Below are 24,875 nucleotides of genomic sequence, written 5' to 3' on the forward strand. Positions count from 1 at the left end.
GTACTTTATTTTTCGGTTCTGCAGTGAACAAAATGAAAGCGCTCACGTAGTGAGGGATCAAAAACTTTTCAAGAGCACAACATAACCCGACCTGATCATGGCAAAAGACCAGACGAACTGACAAGGAACACTGGGAGACAGGGGAATTTAAGCACATGGTAACAAGACACAGGTGGGACCAATCAGGGGCGGGGCTGACACTGATGAGCATAGGAGACAGGTGTGATGACAGGTGAAAACAATCAGGAAGCCTGGAATGAGAGAAAGCGAACATAAATGACCTGAACCTCTCTAGCATATTTGTCGGCACAACAGTACCTCTAGGGCCAACTCCTGATGGCCCAGGCTGATTGTAAAAGTCGTGGATAAGAGTCTTGTCTCGATAAATGAAGCAGCTATCCAGCTTCTAGCCTCAGGACCGTAACCTTCCAGTCTACCAGGAATTGCTTGCCCTCCCTATTACGGACCTCCAGTAGCTTACGGACCTTGTAAACGCCACCCCTTCAAAGAACTGGGCGGTGGAGGGGCTTGAGGCGGGAACAAGTGTGCTCTCACAACCGCTTGATTCTACTAACGTGAAACGTTGGGTGCACTCTCAAGGTCCTGGGAGTTGCAAGCGCCGGGTTGATGACTGGACACTGGAAACGGACCCACAAATCTCGGAGCCAGTTTCTTTGAGGCGACATGGAGTGGTAAGTCTTTGGTAGAGAGCCAAACCTTTGGCCTGGACTGTAGGAGGAGAGACCCTGCGATGAACGTCGCAACAGCCTTCATCCGAGCTGAACTGGAGAAGAGACTGGCGAGCACCAGCCCAAACTCTGCGACAACGTCTGATCATGGCATGTGCCGATGGAACCATCACCTCTTCCTCGTTGTTAGGGAAAAGTGGAGGCTGGAAACCATTGACACAATGGAATGGAGAGACCTGTGGCCGGAAGGGTATTGTGGGCAACCTCGACCCATGTGAGGTGGTCACCCAGGTGGTCTGGTTTGGGAGACGACAACGAGCGTAGTCTCTAGTTCTTGGTTCAGACGCCCGACTGTCCATTTGACTGAGGGTGATATCCTGATGACAGGCTGACGGTGGCACCTATGAGTCGACAAAACTCTTTCCAGAAGGCGGAAATGAATTGTGGACCCCGAAACAATGTCATTAGGGAATCCATGGATCCTGAATACGTGATTCATCATGACCTCTGCGGTGACTTTGGCAGAGGGAAGCTTGGTCAATGGGATGAAGTGAGCCATTTTTGAAAATCGATCAACCACTGTTAGAACCGTAGTCTTGCCTCTGGATGACGGAAATCCTGTCACAAAATCCATCGAAATGTGTGACCAAGGACGATGGGGAATCGGCAGCGGCTGGAGCAAGCCCATCTTAACTTGAGATGAGGTCTTATTACACGCACACACCGGACAAGCCGCATACTCGGCCACATTTTTCTTAATGGATGGCCACCAGAAACGTTGTTGAATCCTGAACATTGTTCTTGCTACTCCCGGATGGCACGAAAGCACAGATGAGTGAGCCCAGTGGATGACCTTGGAGTGAAGAGCCTCAGGAACAAACAGCAGATTGTTGGGACACTCGCTAGGCGCTGGATTCATGACATTTGCCTCTTTAACGTCTGACTCCACTTGCCAGGAAAAGGCTCCGATCACCCGGTTAAGTGGAAGGATGGTCTTGGGCTCTACCGCAAGTGGTTCGGGATCGTAAAGACGAGACAAAGCATCGGGTTTTTGATTCTGAGACCCGGGACGAAAAGAGAGTGTGAAGTTGAATCTACTAAAGAAAAGTGTCCACCTGGCCTGACGGGAGTTGAGACGCTTAGCCTTTCTTATATATTCTAAATTCTTGTGATCTGTCCAGACTAAAAACGGTTGCTCTGCACCCTCCAGCCAGTGTCTCCATTCCTCGAGGGCAGCTTTTACAGCTAACAATTCCTTGTTTCCCACGTCATAATTCCGCTCTGCCGTTGTCAACTTCCGCGACAGGTAAGCACATGGATGCATCTTGTTGTCTTCTGCAGAACGTTGAGACAGTACTCCTCCAATTCCCTCATTGGAAGCATCCACCTCGACCATAAACTGGCGCTGGGGATCTGGAATGGTGAGTATGGGAGCTGATGTGAATCTATCTCTGAGAAGTTTGAAAGCAAGATCCGCCTGGGGGGTCCACTTGAAGGGAACCTTAGGAGAAGTCAGAACATGCAGAGGCGCAGCAACAGAACTGAAATTCTAATAAACTTCCTATCGACGTTACCAAATCCTAGGAACTGCTGATCCCTTTTCCTGGAGTCTGGTGTGGGCCACTGGGCTACTGCACTGACTTTCGCAGGATCCATTTGGATATGATTAGGTGAGACTATGTATCCTAAGAAAGACACCTCTTCTGTGTGGAACTCGCACTTCTCTGCCTTGACATATAGCTGATTATCCAGTAGTTTCTGCAAGACTTGGCGGACATGGTTAACATGAGATTTAGCGTCTGGGGAGAAAATCAGTATGTCATCCAGATACACAAACACTGAAATATTCAAGAATTCCGCAAAACCTCATTCACAAAAGCTTGAAAACAGCGGTGCATTGCACAGTCCAAAAGGCATTACCAAGTACTCATAGTGACCATTCTGAGTGTTGAATCCAGTCTTCCACTCATCCCCTTGTTTTATTCTAACCAAGTGATATGCATTTCTTAAATCCAACTTGGTGAATATCTTGGCCGTTGAAGCAGTTCAAAAGCAGATGACATGAGTGGCAGAGGATAGCGGTTCTTCACCGTAATGTCATTTAGTGGACTGTAGTCTATGCAAGGTCTCAGAGACCCGTCTTTCTTTCCCACAAAAAAGAATCCGGCTCCGGCTGGAGACGATGAAGGACGGATAATCCCTGATTTGAGTGAAGAGGAGATGTATTCATCCATTGCTGTTCTCTCAGGTCTCGAAATCGAGTAAAGTCTCCCCTTGGGAATGGGGGCTCCCGGTAAGAGATCAATGGGACAGTCAAAATCTCGGTGAGGAGGTAGCGACAAGGCTTTAGATTTGTTAAACGCTTCTTTTAAATCATGGTAACAGGAAGGTACCTTGTGTAGATCAGGATAGTCAGGGTGATCTATAATGATCCTACTAGAGTCTGTTGGTGCATTAACAGGTTGCGAAAGTTTACACCTGCCCTTACAATCCTCTCCCATTCCTTAACTTTCCTGAAGGCCAGTCTATGTGAGGATTGTGGATCTTCAACCAAGGAAACCCCAAAATAATCGGGTGCTGAGTCGACTCAAAAATATGAAATTGCATGCTCTCGGTATGGTCCTTATTTATAGTAATCTGTATGGGCTCAGTGCAATGGGTAACTCAGAACAACAAGCGGCCGTCTAAGGCACTGGCACTAACAGGATGAGATAGCGGGACAGTTTTTATTTTTAGCTGTTTGACTAGGCCCCAGTCTATAAGGCTTTCGTCAGCCCCTGAGTCTATTAACACACCCTGGTCAATGGTCTGATTGTTAATACAAATGTCTACCTGAGTAACAGGTCGAGGAGGGAAGTCTGCGGAAACTTGCTCACCAGCGCCTCCTTTGACTGGTGAGCACGATCTTTCCCGGCATGAAGCGAGTTGATGACCCGGCTGGCCGCAGTAGAAACAGCAACCTCCCGTAGACGGCGCTGCCTCTCCTCCAGAGAAAGCCTGGTTCTTCCAAGCTGCATGGGTTCACCGGAGTCATTCGGAAGTGTAGTCCTCACATGGTCCGGTAACATGAGCTGGAAATCCTCCGCTGGCGGCGCGACCCTCCGAGGCGAATTCTGGAAGCTGGGAATAACATCTCGGTTGCGTCGACGCTCCCTCTCTCTTTCCCGTAGACGGTTATCGATCCGGATGGCCACAGCGATGAGGGATTCCAGATCCCGGGGTGTCTCCAGTGGAGTCAGCTGGTCCTTTATCGGTTCCGAAAGTCCTGTCATGAAGGCGTCACGAAGAGCCGGAACATTCCATCCGCTGTCCGCTGCTGCTGTACGAAACTCGATGGCATAATCAACCACCTGACGGTTGAGCTGACGAGTTTGAAACAGTCTTCTGCTGGCGTCCGTAGCAGGCGATGAGTGGTCAAAAATGCGCCTCATAGTCTCTATGAAATCGGCCAATGAGTAACATAGTTCGGTGTCTCTAGACCATTCTGCAGTAGCCCAGGCTGCAGCTCTTCCCGTTAAATGAGACACAATAAACGCCACTTTACCATGCTCAGATAAAAAGCTGCTGGGTTGTGTTGAAAATGCAGATCACACTGTACCAGAAAGGCTCTGCAATTGAAGAGTCTCCGGAAAATCTCTCCGGAAGAGCCAGCCGTAACGGGAGGAAACAGCCTGACCTGGGTCGTCAGCTGGAGTATTGACAGGCAAATTCGCAGCTGTGGATGACGTCACCGGAGGAGCAGTCTGTTGATGAGTGAAAAATTATTCATTTGGGCAACCAGTTGTTGCATCTGTGTAGATAATTCTTCCTGAACCCCGCCTGGCGTCCTCTCAGCTCTTGTATTTCCGGCTGACTTTGTCCAGTTTTTCCTCGTGATGAAAAATCGTCACGCCTGTACCGACAGAGCGGCGTAAGCGTTCTTGGGTCGGCTGGGTCCATAATGTGGTCAGTTCGTTCTGTTACGATCTCAGACACTTAGGAAGTAGGACCCAATTGCACCGGAGACAGAGATAAAGTATTTGTAAGTACTTTATTTTCGGTTCTGCAGTGAACAAAATGAAAGCGCCACGAGTGAGGGATCAAAAACTTTTCAAGAGCACAACATAACCCGACCTGATCATGGCAAAAGACCAGACGAACTGACAAGGAACACTGGGAGACAGGGGAATTTAAGCACATGGTAACAAGACACAGGTGGGACCAATCAGGGGCGGGGCTGACACTGATGAGCATAGGAGACAGGTGTGATGACAGGTGAAAACAATCAGGAAGCCTGGAATGAGAGAAAGCGAACATAAATGACCTGAACCTCTCTAGCATATCTGTCGGTGCACAACAAAGTGTGAGTTTTTATGGAAAACACCAAATTGTCTGGTTGAGCCCAAACTTTTGAACGGTAGTGTATCTGCTCCTCCTCCCCTCTCTTGATCCTCTCTTCAACTCTCTCTCTCCATCATCTGTACCGTGTTCGGGGTTTTCTCTGGGCTGGGTAAGCTTGTTAGCAGCGGGGTGGCCCCGGGTCAGCTGGCAGCTGAGGGCCAGGAGAGCCCGAGGATTTGAGGGCACAGCCAGAGGAGCCGAGGTGCTCACGGGCACGATGTAAATGGCCAAATGAAAAACACACACACAGGGGGTTCAATGTACATCCGTGCATACGGCCGGAGATTTTGAAAAGTATTTCGAAATCTGGCGACATTTAAAATCCCTCCATCTAAATCCAAATCCAAATACGATGCGTCTCTTCTCCGAATGCTTTGCAAATGCACAGGGGAGCGGTGGATTGCTCCCAGACAGATGGGGTTTTATCAGGACTCTCCAGGCCACCAAGGGTAAAGAGGATGGGGGGAGGAGGGGGGGGGGGGTGTTGCATGGTGTGTCAAGGATGGGTGAATGAATAAAAAGGGATGGGGAGAGAGAGGAGGAGGGGGTAGGAACATGACTGGAGTCGCGTGAGGAGACCGAGGGCTCGAGAAATAGGGGATCAGTTTTTTGCCCCCGGTCTCTTGGGGGGCCCCTCATCCAGCTGTGGATTAGGGATGCACGTGTGTCCACCGGCCCGGAGGTGCGTGAGGGCATTTTGAATGTGCGTGCTTTACCACGCTGGCATGCAACATCGCTTCATGCTCCATTTGTGTATGAGCAAGAAAAGGATGGTAATTATGGAGGACTTAAAATGACTTAAGTATAAATAAAGAAATAAATGAATGCATGAATAAATACAAGAATAAATAAATAAATGCTTAAATAAATGTATAAATGAATAAATAAATGCTTAAGTAAATGGATAAATAAATAAATAAATGTATAACTAAATGCTTAAATAAATGTATAAATAAATAAATAAATACAGGAATGAATAAATATAAGTTATAAATCAACAAGACATCATTAAATAAATATATTTCTGCATTTCTGTATTTCTTCATTTATTTATTTCTCTATTTATGTGTCCACACGTATTTCTTCATTTATTTATGTGTGACATTTACGTGTCCGTATATTCAAATGAGCTGGGCGGTCCGAACCTCTGTCTAAAGCATGATTGGTCACAGGAGTGTGATGCACCTGATGTGTTGTGCTCTACTACTTCTGCCTGGCACATGAAGCTGAAGTTGGCTCGCTCAGCTAACCGTTAGCAGAAGTTAGCCTAGACAGCTTTTTGACTTCCGCCGTTTATCAATTCCAAGAACACTGAGTACAGACTCGTGTTTTCTTGGACTCTGGTCTTTGGAGTCTGGTTTTGGGAGTCCAGACTCTCGAGGACGCAGGACGGTCTTTCTGGTCTTGTGATGTCACCACATCAACTGTTCTTGCGCATGAATTTACTCCAATTATTCACTGTAAAATAATTTACAGTGGAGTAGAATGTGTTGCGGTGTTCACTGTCGTTTGGCGAAGGCTACGAATAAACGGTAATAACTATACAACGTCTCGTAGCTTTCCTGACCCAGGGTCGCTACAATATGAAGTTATGAATCTTAACCCTCAGTCAAATTGACGTAACGTTATCTTTTAGTAAATAATAAACTCGTTGTGCTCTTTAGATCCTCAAAAACCAAATTATATCTCACGTTTATCCGCTACGGAGACGTCAGAGCCAGCGGAGCATTTCAAAAAGTCCTGCCGAGATCAGGCTTCTCTCGGCGGCCGCTGGCAGCTGAGCGCCCGGAGCTCAGAGCAGGACCTCAAATCTCCGTCGCATATCCTTATTAGGCTGAATCTCGATAAACCGACCACAGATTTGATGCTTAAACTACTAACTTCTCGGCTGAAAACATCCTTAAATTACATTCCGTGACTCAACAACAGTAGTATTTAGAATGTACAGACAAGAATGCATAATAAACGCTGTTCGTCTACAGATCCAAGTGCTAGGGATCGATTGCTTCTGTCTTGCTCGCTGACTTGACCAATCCTGTTCAACAATGAGGTTCGGACCGCCCAGCTCATTTGAATATACGGACACGTAAATGTCACACATAAATAAATGAAGAAATACGTGTGGACACATGAATAGAGATATAAATAAATGAAGAAATACAGAAATGTAGAAATACATTTATTTAATGATGTCCTGTTGAGTTATAACTTATATTTATTAATTGCTGTATTTATTTCTGTATTTATACATTTATTCTTGTATTTATTTATTTATACATTTATTTAAGCATTTATTTATTTATTTATACATTTATTTAAGCATTTATTCATTTATTCTTGTATTTATTCATGCATTTATTTATTTATTTATTTATACTTAAGTCATTTTGAGTCCTCCATAGGTAATGGCATGCTGCATTGTTCAGTGTGTGTGTGTGTGTGTGTGTGTGTGTGTGTGTGAGATCAGAACACACTCGGGTTGAATGTCTCGGCCCCCCCGAGGGTTCATCCAAAGCGCTTTAGCTGAGGCAGGGAAGAAGAGAGGGGATGTGTGGAGGCTGCAGAGACGGGGGTGGAGGTGCGGGTCAGGGAGGAGGACGGATTGGCATTTCAATATCCTGAGAGGATTACCGACCCGGCTTTAGATGGCTGCTCCCCGCAGAGTGACATGGGCCTGAGCGGTGGATGCATAAAGGGAGGAGAGGAGCGAGGGATAGAGCGCAGAAGTGGAGAGACGGAGAGAGAGAGGTGGGCGGTGTGGCATTGTGAGCAGGGTGAAGGAGGCGTGCGGAGAAGTGCAAATATGTATTTCTTCACGAATGTGCTGTGCTTTTCTTCTTTTCTTTTTTTTGGTGGGTGCTTTAAACAAATATGACGTGTGTTTACGAAGTTTTCGGCGTGTGGGTTTTGAAGTCTGGAGATGAGAGCGCAGGGTGGTTACGAGATGAAAAGGGAAGGAAATAGACGAGGAGCGCGAGGAGGTCATGAAGAGGAAAGAAGCGAGGCAGAGATGAGCCGTGGAAGAAGTTCTACGGTCTATTACTGAGGTAAAAGTAATGTGAAGAAAAATAAATACTCCAATAAATGTCCAGAATTTACCATGAAATCCAACTTGGACTCAAACGACACAAACAGACTTTAATATCACCTCCCAAAGCGTTTACATTTTTATTTTATAATAAGAAGAAACGAGTCAAACTTCTTGGGAGCAGAACAATGTCTTTTTTTAGAAAAACGTCAAAGAAGATTTAAATCACAGCTCTTGAACAAGCAACAGTTGTTATGTAGGGCGAGGTTTGGACCCAAACGCAGCAGCAGACCAAAAAAAAAAATTTTTCTTTACTGTTCACTGATGAGCAGAACCACAGTCTGGCAACAGGAGACAAAACAACAGGAACAGGGAAAAAAAACCAGACACAACAAAAACACAACCAGACACGAAGCAGAGACACAGGACATGAGGCTAAATACACTGGGACACAGGTGGAGACACAGGAGGAACAGGTGGAACAAGACAATCAGGGAACAAGGAGAGCAAAGGAAGACAACAAAGCACAGGGGAAAGGAAAAACAAAACAGGGAACAAGACAAAACACAAAAACAAAAGCAACAGTTTAGTTTTTTGACAATCGGTAAGATAATACAGGAACATAATACGACGTTGGAGGGAATGTGGAAGAAGTTCTCCGATCTCTTACTGAAGTAAAAGTAAAACAAGGACTCCAATCAAAGTCCTGAATATACCATGAAATCCAAACTGGACTCAAACGATCCAGGCCTCCAGACCTCCAGACCTCAAGACCTCAAGACCTCCAGACCTCCAGACCTCAAGACCTCAAGACCTCCAGGCCTCCAGACCTCAAGGCCTCCAGACCTCAAGACCTCCAGACCTCAAGACCTCAAGACCTCCAGACCTCCAGGCCTCCAGACCTCAAGGCCTCCAGACCTCCAAACCTCAAGACCTCCAGACCTCCAGACCTCAAGACCTCCAGACCTCCAGGCCTCCAGGCCTCAAGACCTCAAGACCTCCAGACCTCAAGGCCTCCAGACCTCCAGACCTCCAGACCTCCAGACCCCGCCGCCCTTTGTCCGAAGGCGCGGCCATTATCATCAAACTGTAATAAGAACAGTATGATCATCTAAATGTGATGAAGAAATGTGGCATATTATTATATTCTTAGTTGTGATAATAATAATAAGAACAATAATAATAATCATAATAATGGAGAAGATTAGATTAGTATTAGTATTCTGCAGCATCAATCTCTATTACTGGATTGGCACATTCATATATTATTAGTTGTGATAATAATAATAATAATAATAATAATAATAATAATAAAGGAGAAATTAGTATTCTGCAGCACCAATCTTTTTCCTAGATCTAAATATTCTGTAATTCTTTTATTATTATTATTTTTGAGTGGGTTATTGGAGAGATTTAACTGCTCGGCATCTGAAACATGACATTTTGTTAACTATGAAACGGTATTTGAATGTTCTCGCGTTGCACCGCCTCCCGCGACGCCGCTTTGACGGGTCAAAGTGTTTAAAGGTGAAAAAAACCGACTCCTGGATGTTTCCGTGATGAGGAGGGAGGACAAACACACCGGGCGGAGTTGCCGCTTCCCGACTGTTGATTTTCAAAGAACTCTGATTGACTTCTGAGCTCCCGTTTCAGTTCGGCTGTTTGAATATTTATGAGTTTGAACCTGAATTAACTCGGTCAGGTGATGTTGTTTTTGTTTTTTCTTCTTCTTTTCATTCCAATCCACTTCATTCGCTCCTCAACTGTCAACCGTGCAAAGCTTTTCTTCTTTTTTTTGCCATTTTCATTTCCTTTTCACGCCCCCAAGCCCCGCCTCCAGCCCTCTGCATCCAGGCGCCGGGCTCCTCTTTGCCTCCTTAATTAGAAGTGATGGGAAGGTGAAGCTTCAGCAGGCAGCAAATGAATAGAGTCATCAAGCCACTTTTCAGGGCTATAGCCCAGCCACTTGAGATGCTTTTTCACCCTGCGATGGGAATTTTAATTGCCTACCTCTTGGCTTATAATTGGAGTCTATGAAGAGGCACTTTCTGAGTCGTTAGTGTGTGTGCTCTGTATGTGGATTTGCTGGCTGCTCCCGGTTGTTCGGGAGAATTGTGGCGTCCACTTAGCGGCTAAAACAACGCGTTGACGTAGTTGATGACACACACACACACACACACACACATGTCGTCCTTGTAATCAGAGTGCTATACAAGACTGGAGGGCTTTTGCCTTTTACATGAAATGGAAAAAGAGATCATCGGGATATTTTTCGTCTTTACTTGATCTCTGAGAACTGGGGCTCGAGTACTGCACTCATGTAAACATGTGCCTTGCTCAAGGGCACTTCGACATTGGCAACTATTTGCCTGTGTTTGTCCCAGGCTCCGGGCCCGTCTGGCCGGGTGGACGCGTGGTGACCGGCCTCTGCCTCCAGGCTAAAGCACACTGGACCGGCACGGCGTTCACAACCAGCCGGCGAGCAGCTGTCGGGAGCAGTTTACCAAGTCGTCGTCGTCCCCCCCCCCCGGTGGTCGTGTGTGATGCCACGTTTGACAGATTTTTTTTTTTACAGCGTCGAAGCACGAGCCGTAACAGGTGTTATTTTGTATTTATTTGTGTTACACATACAGCGGTTCCTCACGCGGGGTGTTTGCTCCTATAAATCCGTCCTCTGCTCTGATCCGACATCCTCTCATCTCTTAAATTGCGTGCATGTGCAGGAATGCCTTCAGTGTCGGCGCGCCGCTCTCCGGGACTCTGTGTTTTTGCGTGGCTGCGTTATGTTGATCGAGCCCCTTTCTGAATACGCCGTGCAGCGAGAAGCTCTTTGTCTCGCTCCCCGTTCCACTCGCTCTCTCTCGCTCTCTCGCCCACCCGCCAACTGACTGACACGTTTAATCATTCCATCACAGAGACCCTGCACACACACACACACACACACACACAATCACGCACGCCTATGTGGATCCTGCAACATATAATCTTGCGGTTTAGATGGAAATGTGCCTCATCCAGGTGTCGTCTCTGCACCATTCCTCCCCCTCACACACAAAAAGCAAAGTGTGTGTGTGTGTGTGTGTTACCTAGACCAGCCTCCTTCTGATAATGCCCACAGATTATACCCTTAATAATCGTGTGTCCATTTGTGCCTTTTGGAGGCGTCCAGGTGGTTCGGATGCGGACGGGGGCAGATTAGACCGAGTGGCGGGAGGTGGGGGGAGGTTGCCAGATAGCGTTCCACTGCTGCGGGCAGGGCGATAGCCGCAAGACGCGTCGCAAGATAGTGAGCCCGGGGTGGGGTAGCTGCTCTGGTATACAGCATCATTTAGATTAGGGCGCAATCACATGCATGCACACACGGCCACCTGGTGAATGGGGAAGCGAAAGATCCTGGGACTTTGAACACAACAGTTTGTAACCTTCCACATGTTTAGACATGCCAGCTGAAGCTCAACGCAGTAATGTAATGCCTTAAAGCCGCGTTCTAAACCGTGTGTGCCGTCACGGTTTAGCGTTTAAATCCGAAGCGGGGTCACTCTCCATTCTGTCTGTGGGGTGAAACAGGGGAATATTTTAACTGATGACATCAAAGAAAAAATGTAAAGACATGACTCTGGAGAAGTACAGACGTAACAGCATTGATGGAGCATCATGAGAAACGGTTAATGGGGACAAGTTTGTTTTTTGTTTTATGTACAGTATATGTATGTGTGTGTATGTATGTGTGTGTGTGTGTGTGTATGTATGTGTGTGTATGTATGTGTGTGTATGTGTATTTATGTATATGTGTGTATATGTATATATGTATATATGTGTGTGTATGTATATATATATGTATGTATGATATGATATGATATATACCTTTATTCGTCCCACAGTGGGGAAATTTCAAAAATCACAGCAGAGCATTAATAAAAATAATTATAAAACACAAAACTAAATACTAAAAACGAAATACTAATACTAATACTAAATATACAAGGGGAAAACAAAGTAAAGTGCTGAGTAAAGTGTTGAGTTTGCCAGGATCTCCAGCAATCTACTGCAGTTTGTTTGTATGTGTGTATATATATATATATATATATATATATATATATGTATATGGTTCTTTGAAATAAGTTTTTTAGAGAAATCATATAGGTTAGGGCACTTATAGATAGCTTCAGCCTCGACCCTTTCGGTCAGCCACTTTCTTCTTTTGTTGAATTCTGATTGTTGTATATTTTGCTGATCGAAATAAACTAAACTAAACTAATTCTTCAATGTTATTGGTTTCGTGGCGACAGCGAGGTGCATTTCTGCAATCGTCGTTCTCCCATCAGAGAGCGGCTGATGACCTGTGGGCTTCTCATTCAGTCAGGAGGCCTTGCTTCACGGTGGCCAGCGGAGAGGACGCCGCACGCGCTCTGAGAGCAGCTGAGCGCGTGCGGCAGCGGGTCGTGGCGTCGGGTTATCAGGTGTCTGTCGGCGGGGCGTTCTGAATACTTACGAGCTCAGTGGAATCCGCCGAGGAACGACAGTAATTACATCGATGCTCATTTCCTGATGAGCTTTTCTTTCTTTTCCCTTTTTTATGGTGGAGCTGAAAGCTGAGCACACTGCAGATGAAGAGACGGTAGCTTTCTGTTTGTCATTCGACCGCCAACTCAAACTCATGTAAAGCGGCACAGGGAAAAGTTATTTAAGTAGGATTATCATATTCACATGGGAGATACGGTCATTTAAGTCTTTAGTCTGGTTCGGGAAGTTGATGTTTACGTGGTTTAGGAAGTTGATGTTTATATGTGGGAAGTTAATTTGTACGTGGTTTAGGAAGTTGATGTTTACGTGGTTCGAGAAGTTTATATTTACGTGGTTTAGGAAGTTGATGTTTACGTGGTTTAGGAAGTTCATGTTTACGTGGTTTAGGAAGTTCATGTTTACGTGGTTTAGGAAGTTCATGTTTACGTGGTTCGAGAAGTTAATTTGTACGTGGTTCGGGAAGTTGATGTTTACGTGGTTCGGGAAGTTGATGTTTACGTGGTTCGAGAAGTTAATTTGTACGTGGTTCGGGAAGTTGATGTTTACGTGATTCAGGAAGTTGATGTTTACGTGGTTCGGGAAGTTGATGTTTACGTGGTTCGGGAAGTTGATGTTTACGTGGTTTGAGAAGTTAATTTGTACGTGGTTCGGGAAGTTGATGTTTACGTGATTCAGGAAGTTGATGTTTACGTGGTTCGGGAAGTTGATGTTTACGTGGTTGGAGAAGTTAATTTGTACGTGGTTCGGGAAGTTGATGTTTACGTGATTCGGGAAGTTGATGTTTACGTGGTTCGAGAAGTTAATTTGTACGTGGTTCGGGAAGTTGATGTTTACGTGATTCGGGAAGTTGATGTTTACGTGGTTCGGGAAGTTGATGTTTAAATGTGGGAAATTGATGTTTACACGTAGGAAGTTGATGTTTTCGTAATGCAGGAAGTTGATGTTTTTATAGCTCGGGAGGTTGATGGTTACACGTGGGAAGTTGATGTTTACACGTGGGAAGTTGATGTTTACGTGGTTCGGGAAGTTGATGTTTACATGGTTCGAGAAGTTGATGTTTAAATGTGGGAAGTTCATGTTTACATGTGGGAAGTTGATGTTTACACGTAGGAAGTTGATGTTTTCGTAATGCGGGAAGTTGATGTTTTTGTAGCTCGGGAGGTTGATGTTTCCGTGTCTTGGAAGTTGATCTATACGTGGTTTAGGAAGTTGATGTTTACATGTGGGAAGTTGATGTTTCCGTAGATCGGGAAGTTGATGTTGCTGTTTTCATGTGTCGTGAAGATTTTTTCATTTGCGGTCCAGTTGGTGACGACGTTTCTTCCGATGCTTGTGCATTTTCTTTACGCTCTCTGCGCCACCGTATTTTTTTACATCGATCAAAACACACGTTACTGTTAAGTTATGATGTCTGAAAATACTTTGCAAGAGTTAACCACCAAACTTCTTGGCCGTTTGAAAGTTTAACGTCTTTGTTAACCTCATGCACATGTAAATGCACGCTCCTCTGGGATTCAGGAACCACCGACAGAACTGCCTGTGGCAGCACTGAATGCCCCGGGGACGGCCCGACCAGTCACTATCCATTCAACCCCCGCTGCAGTGCCCAGAGGGAACGCAACGCTCCAGCTTCCCATTAACAATTGGAACAGGAGCCCCCCCCCACACACACACACACCTGTACACCACTCACTGCCGCACGCCCTCTCTGGCGTCTCGTCCTTCTCATTCCGAACACGTGTGCAGCTGCTCTCGCTCTTTAATATGCAAAGGCACACGGGAGAGCGTGGAGGTTTGCAAAGCGAAGCGAACGTGGCGAGAAGTAGAACAATGGACCCCCCCCCCCCGCTGAGAAGATGGATGTCATATCAGCAGAGGCACAAACGGAGGCCCGCGGGGGGAACGGCGGATTCCGCACCGAGAACTGTGACTGGGGGGAGCCGGCGAGACAGAGGACCCCGAAGAAGTGAGGAAGAGGAATAGAGGGAGGGGGGGGGGGGTACAAATAACTGCGAGTTGTTCGGGGGCCCCCGCTTGTGCCGACGCCCCTGGGGAGAGCAGCTCCTCGTGCCCGTCTCCTTCGATAACGACTCGGAGATGCCAGTCGCACCTCTGACGGGCGGATGCCAGAGCCTCCAGCAGGGGCTGCCATCCGGTGCCCGCGGTCTATTCATGGTTCTACGTGCCATGAGAGACCCCACGCCCCCCCCCGTCTGCAGGATCGGGGGGAAAAAAGAGATCACCCACCGACACCGAGCGTTGGTATTTGATGAATTTGGAATGACCGGCGCTGTCTGGCCTTGAGTTTGCGACGAAAAGTACCACAAGGGTGTAGCGATGTACCCTCAGTTTGTGTTCGACAAATAAAAACTCACGGGGCAGAGTGGGAATGTATAATACAGCTCATTGGTACCCAGCCCCGGTCCGCGCTCACAGCCGATGGCGGTTTAAGCACCGCGAGGCACAGCTGCGCCCGGCCCGCTGGCCATTTTCTGCCAAACTCCGTCCATTACACTTCCCTCATGCATCACTTTTCTCTCGCTCCCGTCCCAGCGTCCCTCTGAAGGCCGCGGTGATTGGTGTGTGTGTGTGTGTGTACAGCAGAGCTTTCACACCACATCTAGTCAGCAGCTGTACGTCGAGTGCCTATCAGTGTGTCGGCTGTGTGATTTCGGCTGGATGATGAGGCTTTGAGAACATCTTCTGCGTGCTGCCGGAGCTCTTATTGCCCACAAGGCCGTACACTCCTATACTACTCGAGGGGGGGGGGGGAATCATTGTGCGATTGTGTGCGTGTTCTTTCCTTCCGCGTGTGTACTTGTGTGAGTACAAAAGCCATTTCAGACGGCAGTCGGCATCGATTTCTTCCTCTCAAGTGCAAATGCCAAAACCAACACTACCCGCCATTTGCTGCCATACCCAGCATGATTGTGTGTGTGTGTGTGTGTGTTGAAGTGGTGGGCGCACAGTATCTGCACTCACACCAGCAGAACGCGTCAGTATGTCTTGGAAGCTATTACGTCCACACGGTAACCATTTCTCCGCGCTTGTCTCCATGTTCCTCACACATACACACATTGGGGGTTTTTTCCGAAATGTGGGAAAAGTAAAAAGACAAATTTCGGACGGAAAAAGATTGAGCCTTTTCTGTGAGTGTGCATCCCGCTGTACGCCTCCACCGTAATGCCTGCTCTCATTTATAACAATCACGGCTCGTATTTATTCAATCAAAACTTTACAGCGGTGCCTGTAGCCGACGGTCCGGACTGCATCTGAGTGCAATGAAGCAGCTGCAGAGGGAAGGCCCTGCATCATAGTTATCACGCCCTGTTGCTTTCTGCATCAAACACACACACACACACACACACACACTAGTGTTGTTGTGGACGCTTTGGACATTTTACCAGTTCGGACACTTCTCGTTTGTTTGTTTGAACTTCGTTTTAGCTGCAGAAGTGGAAACGATCGCTTGAAACTGGCAGATCATCTTTGTCTTTGAGCCTTCAGGTGTGTGTGTGTGTGTGTGTGTGTGTGTGTGTGTGTGTGTGTGTGTGTGTGTGTGTGTGTGTGTGTGTGTGTGTGTGTGTGCTCTCACTTGTTTCGTACGAGTGGAATTGAGCCGTTATGTTTTGTCGGTCTGGAGACCGGCAGCAGACTTCTGCATGATTTAGCACAGAAGGGGCGAAAGAAGAAGAAGAAGAAGAAGAAGAAGAAGAAGAAGAAGAAGAAGAAGAAAGATGAAGAGGAGGAGAAGGAAGATAAAGATGAAGAAGATAAAGATGAAGTAGGAGAAAAAGGAGGACAATTTAGTTAAAGAAGAAGAAGAGGAGGAGGAGGATGAGAAGATATGGATAAAGATGAAGAAGAAGTAGAAAAAAGATGAAGAGGAGGAGAAGGAAGATCACGATGAAGAAGATAAAGATGAAGAAGAAGAAAGAGGAAGAAAATTGAGATAAAGAAGAAGAAGAAGAGGAGGAGGATGAGGAGGAGAAGATAAAGATGAAGAAGAAGAAGAACAAGGAAGAAAATGAAGATAAAGAAGAAGAAGAAGAAGAGTTTAAAGGGAAGGAGGGTGTCTCTCTTTCCTCTCCTGAGTGAGTGATTGCTTCATTGTTCGAATAATTGCTTCATTGTTCTAATAATTGCTTCATTGTTCTAATGAGCCCGGCTACATTTTATTTCCTCTGTAATGAACGCCTGGTATTAATAAATCACGATCGGTTATGTTGCGTTATGCAGGCGTATTACAATGACTCCATGCCTCAAAGCAGAAGTATTTACATTTTTAAAATGACATTAATTGGCATTATAAGTATTTCTTTGAACATTTTGAAATAAAAACTAATTGCTATTCATGTTGTTTACATTCAGACGTTGAGTGTGTGTGTTTTAGAGCTTTAAACAACCAACATTGAGGAGAAACTTCAAACCAGTTATCTACTGAGGTTGTGTGTCGCACCTCATTGCAACATATCACGATTTAATGTGTGTGTGTGTGTGTGTACTATTTAATCTATTTTATTTCTGCTTTTATGGCAATTATAATGTTCACCAAACTGTATTTATCTTGACCGAAGATCAAAGAAATGTTTAAAAAAAAGAACAAATACTTACGTTCAGCCTAGATAGGTGTTGTGTCGATATTTAGTGTGAATGTTTTTTGCTTTTATTTATTTATTAGTATTATCCCACCGGCGGAGAGGAGGACGGAAGGAGCTGCACACATGCTGTGTGTGTGTGTGTGTGTGTGTGTGTGGTTCCGCTCGTGTGAGTGACAGGCACAACATATTCATTAGAGAGGCTGTTTTCACAGAGGACAGAAATGAATTGACGGTTAAAGGTCAGGAAGAGAGACGAGCCGGGAAGAGCAGCCGTCACCTGATGGGGGGGGGGGGGGGGGTCAAAGTCGGGGACCGTAAAAAATGAAAATAAATTCGGAAAAGAGGGGAATTGAGTTTAACTGTCCATGAAATCCTAAGAATTGAATTAATATGAATTTAATAAGTTATATTGTTGATTATTGTTTTGAATACTTTTTCCCATATGCTCTGTAACCATATAACCTTTAGACGCACACACACACACACACACGCGCGAATCATACAGGTCGAAGAACTGTTTTCCCCATAGACATAGTCTACTTGGCTCCGCCCCTCACGCTCCACCCCTCACGCTCAACCCCTCACGCTCCACCCCTCACACTCCACCCCTCACGCTCCGCCCCTCACGCTCCGCCCCTCACGCTCCACCCCTCACGCTCCGCCCCTCACACTCCACCCCTCACGCTCCGCCCCTCACGCCCGCCTCACGCTCCACCCTCACGCCCGCCTCACACTCCACCCTCACGCCCGCCTCACGCCCGCCTCACGCCCACCCTCACGCCCGCCTCACACTCCACCTCACGCCCGCCTCACGCCCGCCTCACGCCCACCTCACGCCAACCTCACGCCCGCCTCACGCCCACCTCACGCCCACCCTCACTCCGCCTCACGCCCGCCTCACGCTCCGCCCCTCACGCTCAACCCCTCACGCCCCGCCCCTCACGCTCCGCCCCTCACGCTCCACCCCTCACGCCAACCTCACGCCAACCTCACACTCAACCTCACGCCAACCTCACGCCCGCTCACGCCCGCCTCACGCCAACCTCACGCCGCCTCACGCCCGCCTCACGCCCACCTCCACCCGCCTCACACTAAACCCCTCACGCTCCGCCCCTCACGCTCCGCCCCTCACGCTCCGCCCCTCACGCTCCACCCCCCTCTAAGCCGACCCCTAATGGTCCTGAAGGCAGCGCTCCTCCCAAACACGAAGGCCCCTGCGACTAAGCTCACTGCACCCCTTTGTTTTTCTCATTGTTTCTGAGTGACAACCCGTTTTGCGACTTCATTATACACGGCATAATTTGGCACTCAAGCCAGAGTGGGTGATGCTCGCCGAGTATCGTACTCTGGGCCGCCTGTCACCCGTCGATCGGGAAACAAAGAACTGGGCTTTCCCCCCCAGTAATTACGTTGTTTGCTCGGCGAGGCCCACGACATCTTAATACGGAAGAGTTTCGCGACGCAATATCCATCTTCAATGTTGCTCCCTCCATCGCGATCAATAGGAGATGAAATTATCTTGTCAGGCTCCGTTACGCGGCGGCCGCTCTGGGTTGAGGTCGTGGGGGTTCGGCCTAATTGCAGAGAGAGACGCTCTGAGAGGAACCGGGGCGTCCAGATAAAGAGCTCCGCCAACCGGGAGTCTGCTGCCGATACAGAGCTGTCAGTCAATCCATATCTGTGTTGATCTGTTATCGGTCACACACACACACACACCACACACACACCATACACACACACACACACTCTCTTACTTCCTCACCTCTCTTCACAACCTTGACGGACTTCCCCATACGGTCTCTTCTTCTTCATCTTGTTCTTCTTCATCATCTTCTTCTTCATCATCTTCTTCTTCTTCTTCATCATCTTCTTCTTCTTCTTCTTTGTCTTCTTGTTCTTCTTTTTCTTCTCCTTCTTCTTCTTCTTCATTGTCTTCTTCTTCTTCTTCTTCTTGTGTTCCTTGAACTTACTACTGAATATATGTATTTATCAATATATATAAATGCGTGAATCCCCAAACTCATATCTCTCTCTCCCTCTCTCTCTCCCTCTCTCTCTCCCTCTCCATCTCTCCCTCTCTCTCTCTCTCTCTCTCCCTCTCCCTCTCCCTCTCTCTCTCCCTCTCCCTCTCTAGCCCGATCTCTGATCAGCGCGCTGCGAGCGGAGAAGATCGAGCAGAAGGGCATAACGTTGGTGTGGAGGGAGCCTTCGTACCCCAACAGCAGCCGCGCTGAGTACGAGGTCAAGTACTACGAGAAGGTAAAGCCCCCACATTATGAGTTTTCACTGCTGCTTTTTATTCATATATTTGCTATTGTTCTAAATACAATAGCCAATGTCCATACTCTCATGGTATCCACCCTGTTGCATTCTCCATGAAACCCACTTGGACCGAACCTCTTCCCGTTAGCCGGTTACCGAAAGTGTGTCGATGTCTCACCGTGTCCAGATTGTCCAGATTCATCAATCAAATGTCTCATTTTAATTTACTGATGGAAAACGATGGCGTCCTCACCCCTAAACAAAGGTTGTTTTTATATCCTTGAACAAATGTCTCCTTTTGAATAGATTCAATGGAGCCATTCATCGAGGTGAACGAGCTCGTCTCGATTACACCAACTTTCCTTCGTGAATACGACGTTGTGTGTGTGGGGAGAGCGGTGAAATTATGAAGTCCCTCTTTTTTTGCTAAGTTTTGACTTTTTGACCGATAGCAGCACACTGGCGTTATAAAAAAAAAGAAATGTTGGGATCGTACAAGTCCGAAAAAATCCCACGCAGGATACAAAAAGCCCCACACAAATACTATTGCTGTAGCTGTGGATAAATACTGCACCGCACACAAATATTGATTAAGATTTTGAATGCCGGTGTTATGGTTCTCACTTATTTGATATTTCCTTCAACTCTCGATCATCCATCGTCACCAGTCGGCCATTTTGTTTTGTCATGATACTTAATGTAGCGATGGCAAATGACACAATCAAGAAAATAGAAACAGGAGGTGCGATTTTTGTTTGTTTGCCATCCTTCCCACGAGATTAAATAATTGTCGGAGAAAAAAAACGGCGTGAGAAGTCTCGGATTATTTTAGTGAGTTTCAAGGACCGAAATAATGTCGAACCCCAAGTCCGTATCGCCGCCTTTGCTTTTACGGATACCCGGTGTAATTTCCCCGGCCTCATTGCGCTCCGTTAACGTCGCGCTTTGTCAGATTTCCGTCTCCCCCGGCAACAAAACCATAATCTTCACGGTGAATCTGTCGTGCGCGTACATCGTAAACTGTCGCATTCGCACTTCTTCATTTTCAAACGTTCCATTTTCTCTGGCCGACGCCAGAGCTTTTGTGTTTGCCGGTGTCACACTCGCGACACCTCCTCCTCTTCGCTGTGCTTCACCATATTTAATATAGCCCTGCTCCTCGCTGCTCCACTCCCACTGATTCAAGAAGGAGAGAAGAAATCGGGGGGGAAGATTTCGAGAAGGAGAGATAACGAGAGATAACGAGAGATAGCTAGAGCTAACAAGAGCTACGCGGTAGAGCGCTTTGGTAGAGCGAGGTTCCTGTGTGATGACTGAGGGAAAAGGTTAGAGAGGGTGTTAGGAACAGATGACTCGGTGGAACGAGGCTTGTAGGAGCAGAGTGATGGAGAGAAATTAAATGAGGATGGAGGAGAAAAGCAGAACGGAGGAGGCGGACGAATGGAGAGAGAGAGGGAGAGAGAGAGTAAAGGATTGATGGAGAGTAACTGACAGTGAGACAGGAAAATTGGTGACAGGCCGTGAAATGAAAAGGTAATACAGCGACGCCGCAGCGGAGAGAATATTAAAGGATGAAGCATGGTGTTGCTTCGTCAGTGTGTCGTCTTTTTTCTTTTCCCGTCCTTTTTATTCATCCCCCACATCTACCGCTTTTTTTAAAAATCCCTCGTTATACATTCAACGGCCTTTTTTTTAAAGCGTTTTTTATTTTTATTTTTTTATCCCGATCGCGCCGCCACCGCCGATGACGGTGGCGGTGATCCGCCCGGTGACCGGCGATGATTCACTCCCCCGTTGACCCGTAACCGGAGACACCAGAGTGTCATCTCTGACTCGCTTGTCGCTTCCGCCTCCCACCGGCCGTCTCCACGGCGACCTCTCCTCCTCGTCCGTCTCCTCTCGGTGTCACACGTCGCTCCATCGGCTCATTAGGAAGGAGATGCTCACTTTCTCTCTCTCTCTCTCTCCCTCTCTCTCTCTCTCTCTCTCTCGCCGACGTTCGTTCCGCTTTCTCCGCTCCGTGCTCTTCTCGAAGCTTTAATAAAGGGTGACAAAACAAATAACAAATTCCGATTCATCATCGAAGCTCAAATTGACGCGGCGAGGCGCCGACACAAACGTATCAGACGGGCGAGCGGCGTAACCGCGCCGATGCGGCGTCTGTGACCACTTGCGCGAGCAGCAAGCAAACAAAGGGAGCGACTTCTTCTTTGATTTATTTCCTGAGCGTCTCTCGAATGAACGCAGCCGTGCTTTTATCACTGTCTGGGTTTGTTTACTTTTTATCGTATTAATTCCAAAGTGCTTCCAACTCTTCCGGCAAAGTGTCTGGAAACTTTTGTCTGGCTCTTTGAGAACCCTGTTCCGCTTGTCTCGATAAGGGAAACATTGCCAGGTCTGCACACTGTGCCCTTGAAGGGAACGAGGCCTCTCGCGAGTGGATTCCACCTCCTCCTCCTCCTCTTCTCACTTCTCCTCCTCTTCCCCTTTGTTCTGTCTCCGCAGGAACAAAAGGATCAGAGTTATTCCACCGTGAAGACGGCCGCCACGCGGATCAGCGTCAACAACCTCAAACCGGGCACCACATACGTCTTCCTCATCCGCCCTTTCTCCACGCCGACCCCCTCCCCTCTATCCTCCTCCTCTGCGTCCTCCTCGGCCACTTCGTCGGCGTCCTCCTCTTCGTCGTCGTCCTCCTCTCCGCTACCCATCGACTACGGAGCGTACAGCGCTCCCCTGGAGCTGCAGACTCTCGCCGAGTGTGAGTAGCCGTTGTACGCCCCCCCCCCCCCCGTTCCCCCTTTCTCTCTTCACTCCTTCCTCTCAGCACCGCCGGGCAGCTTGGGATAACAGGGGGGGCGGGGGTTGGGTGGGGGGGTGGGGTGTTGTTCAGGCACCTGGCCAGCCCACGCAATAAAGCGTGCCGCTAGAGCGAGAGGGATGAGGGGGCGTCGGGGGGAGGGGGTGCGACTGCCTGAGATTACGCGTGAAGATGCTCGACGTTACAAGTAAGCTGTGAAATGCTTCTTCTTTGTGCGAGTTGATACCGTGTCCCTTGTGGCGTGGCCCCTCGGGGGTCTGGTTGTGTGTCTGTGTGCGTGTCTTTATGTACAAGTGTGGTTCAAGCCCTGTACTTCTAAAAATAAAATCCTTTGTTTAAAAAATGGTTTAAAAACCCAGGAAAGGGCGATTGTTCACAGCGCAACGCGCCCCAAGAGACCACCACCCGACAGTTGGCTCAGGACCAGCTCTACCAAAGATTATTTATTCCTATTTTTTTAAAGGAGGTCTCGCATGTCTTTGTTTTCGCGTCGAGGTTAGGGCTCTTCGTTGCAGGATAACTTTTTGTTGTTGTTTCCGGACGATGCATATTCAGTTTGCTTCGTCCGCCTCAGGCTGGAGTCAAGTGAGTGATGACATGACACACATCCACAAGGCAGAAGCACAGCAGCCTCTAGTGGCCGCATGCGAAACGCAGACGTACGGACGCATGTGAAACAATATTCACATTGCAATCACATGAGTGGGACATTAATCTGTTCAATGAATAATGCGTTAATCTGGTCTCGGGATTTGTAGGTTTGACAGGTGCACAGCTACAATACAAAGGAATTAGAATTAGTGTTTACATTTGAGGACTACTATACAGGATAGCAAAGTAGTGCTGTTGAAAGTTCAATTACACAGTGGACAAAAACTAATATTAATTAGAATAATATTTTTATTTGTTATACTTAATATTTTATCTTGGTATTTTTTCAGAAATACAACCTTCAAAAGTAAGAATGCATAATAACACAATTATAAAGAAATACAAAATTAAAGAAATTAACCATGCATCTGGCCAAGAAGGGCCATAGGGAAAAAAAGTAGAAAAGTTTAAGCAGGAAAATAATTGTAAATAAGATATTTTTTAAATAATTGTTCAAGTGATGAAAAGGTCAACACAAATCAGAATGTTTAAACCAACATGGATGTCATGTTCTTGAATTGCGTATTAGAAAATCTACAATTCCATGACGACTGCCATCTGCTGATGAAGACAATGCAATGGCTTTCCAAGTTTCTGTTCCTGTGAGTCTTTAGTGAAGCACAGTGTGTATAAACGCTATTCAAACAGGGTAATGTAGGAGGGTCAAGTTTAATATTCATCATGTTGTGGGAGAGCATCAGTTTACCCTCCGCTCTGATCGGTCCTGAAGGTCAACGCCTTATTATTTTATCTCATCTCCTGTTCTCGTTCGCAAATTAATCAACCAGCATGTCCTCACACCTAAATGACAGAACTGGTTGTTTGCCCATGACGGCACCAACAGCAGGGGCATGCTGTGAAACGGTGTTGGTATTAAAACTAATAATGGGATATAGAACACAAGTAAATGGAACATAAGTAAATGGAACATAAGTAAATGGAACATAAGTAAATGGAACATAGGTAAATGGAACATGAGTAACAAAAGTAAATGGAACATAAGTAAATGGAACATAAGTAAGTGGAACATGAGTAAATGGAACATAAGTAAGATAAGTAAAAGGAACATAAGTAAATGGAACATAAGTAAGATAAGTAAATGGAACATAAGTAAATGGAACCTAAGCAAATGGAACATAAGCAAATGGAACATAAGTAAGATAAGTAAATGGAACATAAGTAAATGGAACATAAATAAATGCAACATTAGTAACATAAGTAAATGGAACATAAGTAAGATAAGTAAATGCAACATTAGTAACATAAGTAAATGGAACATAAGCAAATGGAACATAAGTAGGATATGTAAATGGAACATAAGTAAATGGAACATAAGCAAATGGAACATAAGTAAGATAAGTAAATGGAACATAAGTAAATGGAACATAAGCAAATGCAACATTAGTAACATAAGTAAATGGAACATAAGTAAATGGAACATAAGTAAGATAAGTAAATGGAACATAAGTAAATGGAACATAAGTAAGATAAGTAAATGGAACATAAGTAAATGGAACATAAGTAAGATAATCAAATGGAACATAAGTAAATGGAACATAAGTAAGATAAATTAATGGAACATAAATGAATGGAACATAAGTAAGATAAATAAATGGAACATAAGTAAATGGAACATAAGTAAGATAAATAAATGGAACATAAATGAATGGAACATAAGTAAGATAAATAAATGGAACATAAGCAAATGGAACATAAGTAAGATAAATAAATGCAACATAAATAAATGGAACATAAGTAAGATAAGCAAATGGAACATAAGCAAATGGAACATAAGTAAGATAAATAAATGGAACATAAGTAAGATAAGTAAATGGAACATAAGTTAGATAAATAAATGGAACATAAATAAATGGAACATAAGTAAGATAAGTAAATGGAACATAAGCAAATGGAACATA

General features: G+C 46.2%; 1 protein-coding gene across 2 annotated transcripts in view; it reads left to right on the top strand.

The window, feature by feature from the left end:
- LOC130198423 (ephrin type-A receptor 7) overlaps positions 1–24,875 on the top strand; it is a 188,588-nt gene that overhangs the window by 125,870 nt on the left and 37,843 nt on the right. For both annotated transcript variants that reach the window (XM_056421616.1, XM_056421684.1), the window contains exons 6-7: positions 19,357–19,481; positions 21,990–22,245. In XM_056421616.1, the coding sequence (XP_056277591.1) occupies positions 19,357–19,481; positions 21,990–22,245 (381 nt within the window). The remainder of the gene's footprint in view (positions 1–19,356; positions 19,482–21,989; positions 22,246–24,875) is intronic.

Source organism: Pseudoliparis swirei, chromosome 1, assembly GCF_029220125.1.
Source record: "Pseudoliparis swirei isolate HS2019 ecotype Mariana Trench chromosome 1, NWPU_hadal_v1, whole genome shotgun sequence".
NCBI lineage: Eukaryota > Metazoa > Chordata > Actinopteri > Perciformes > Liparidae > Pseudoliparis > Pseudoliparis swirei.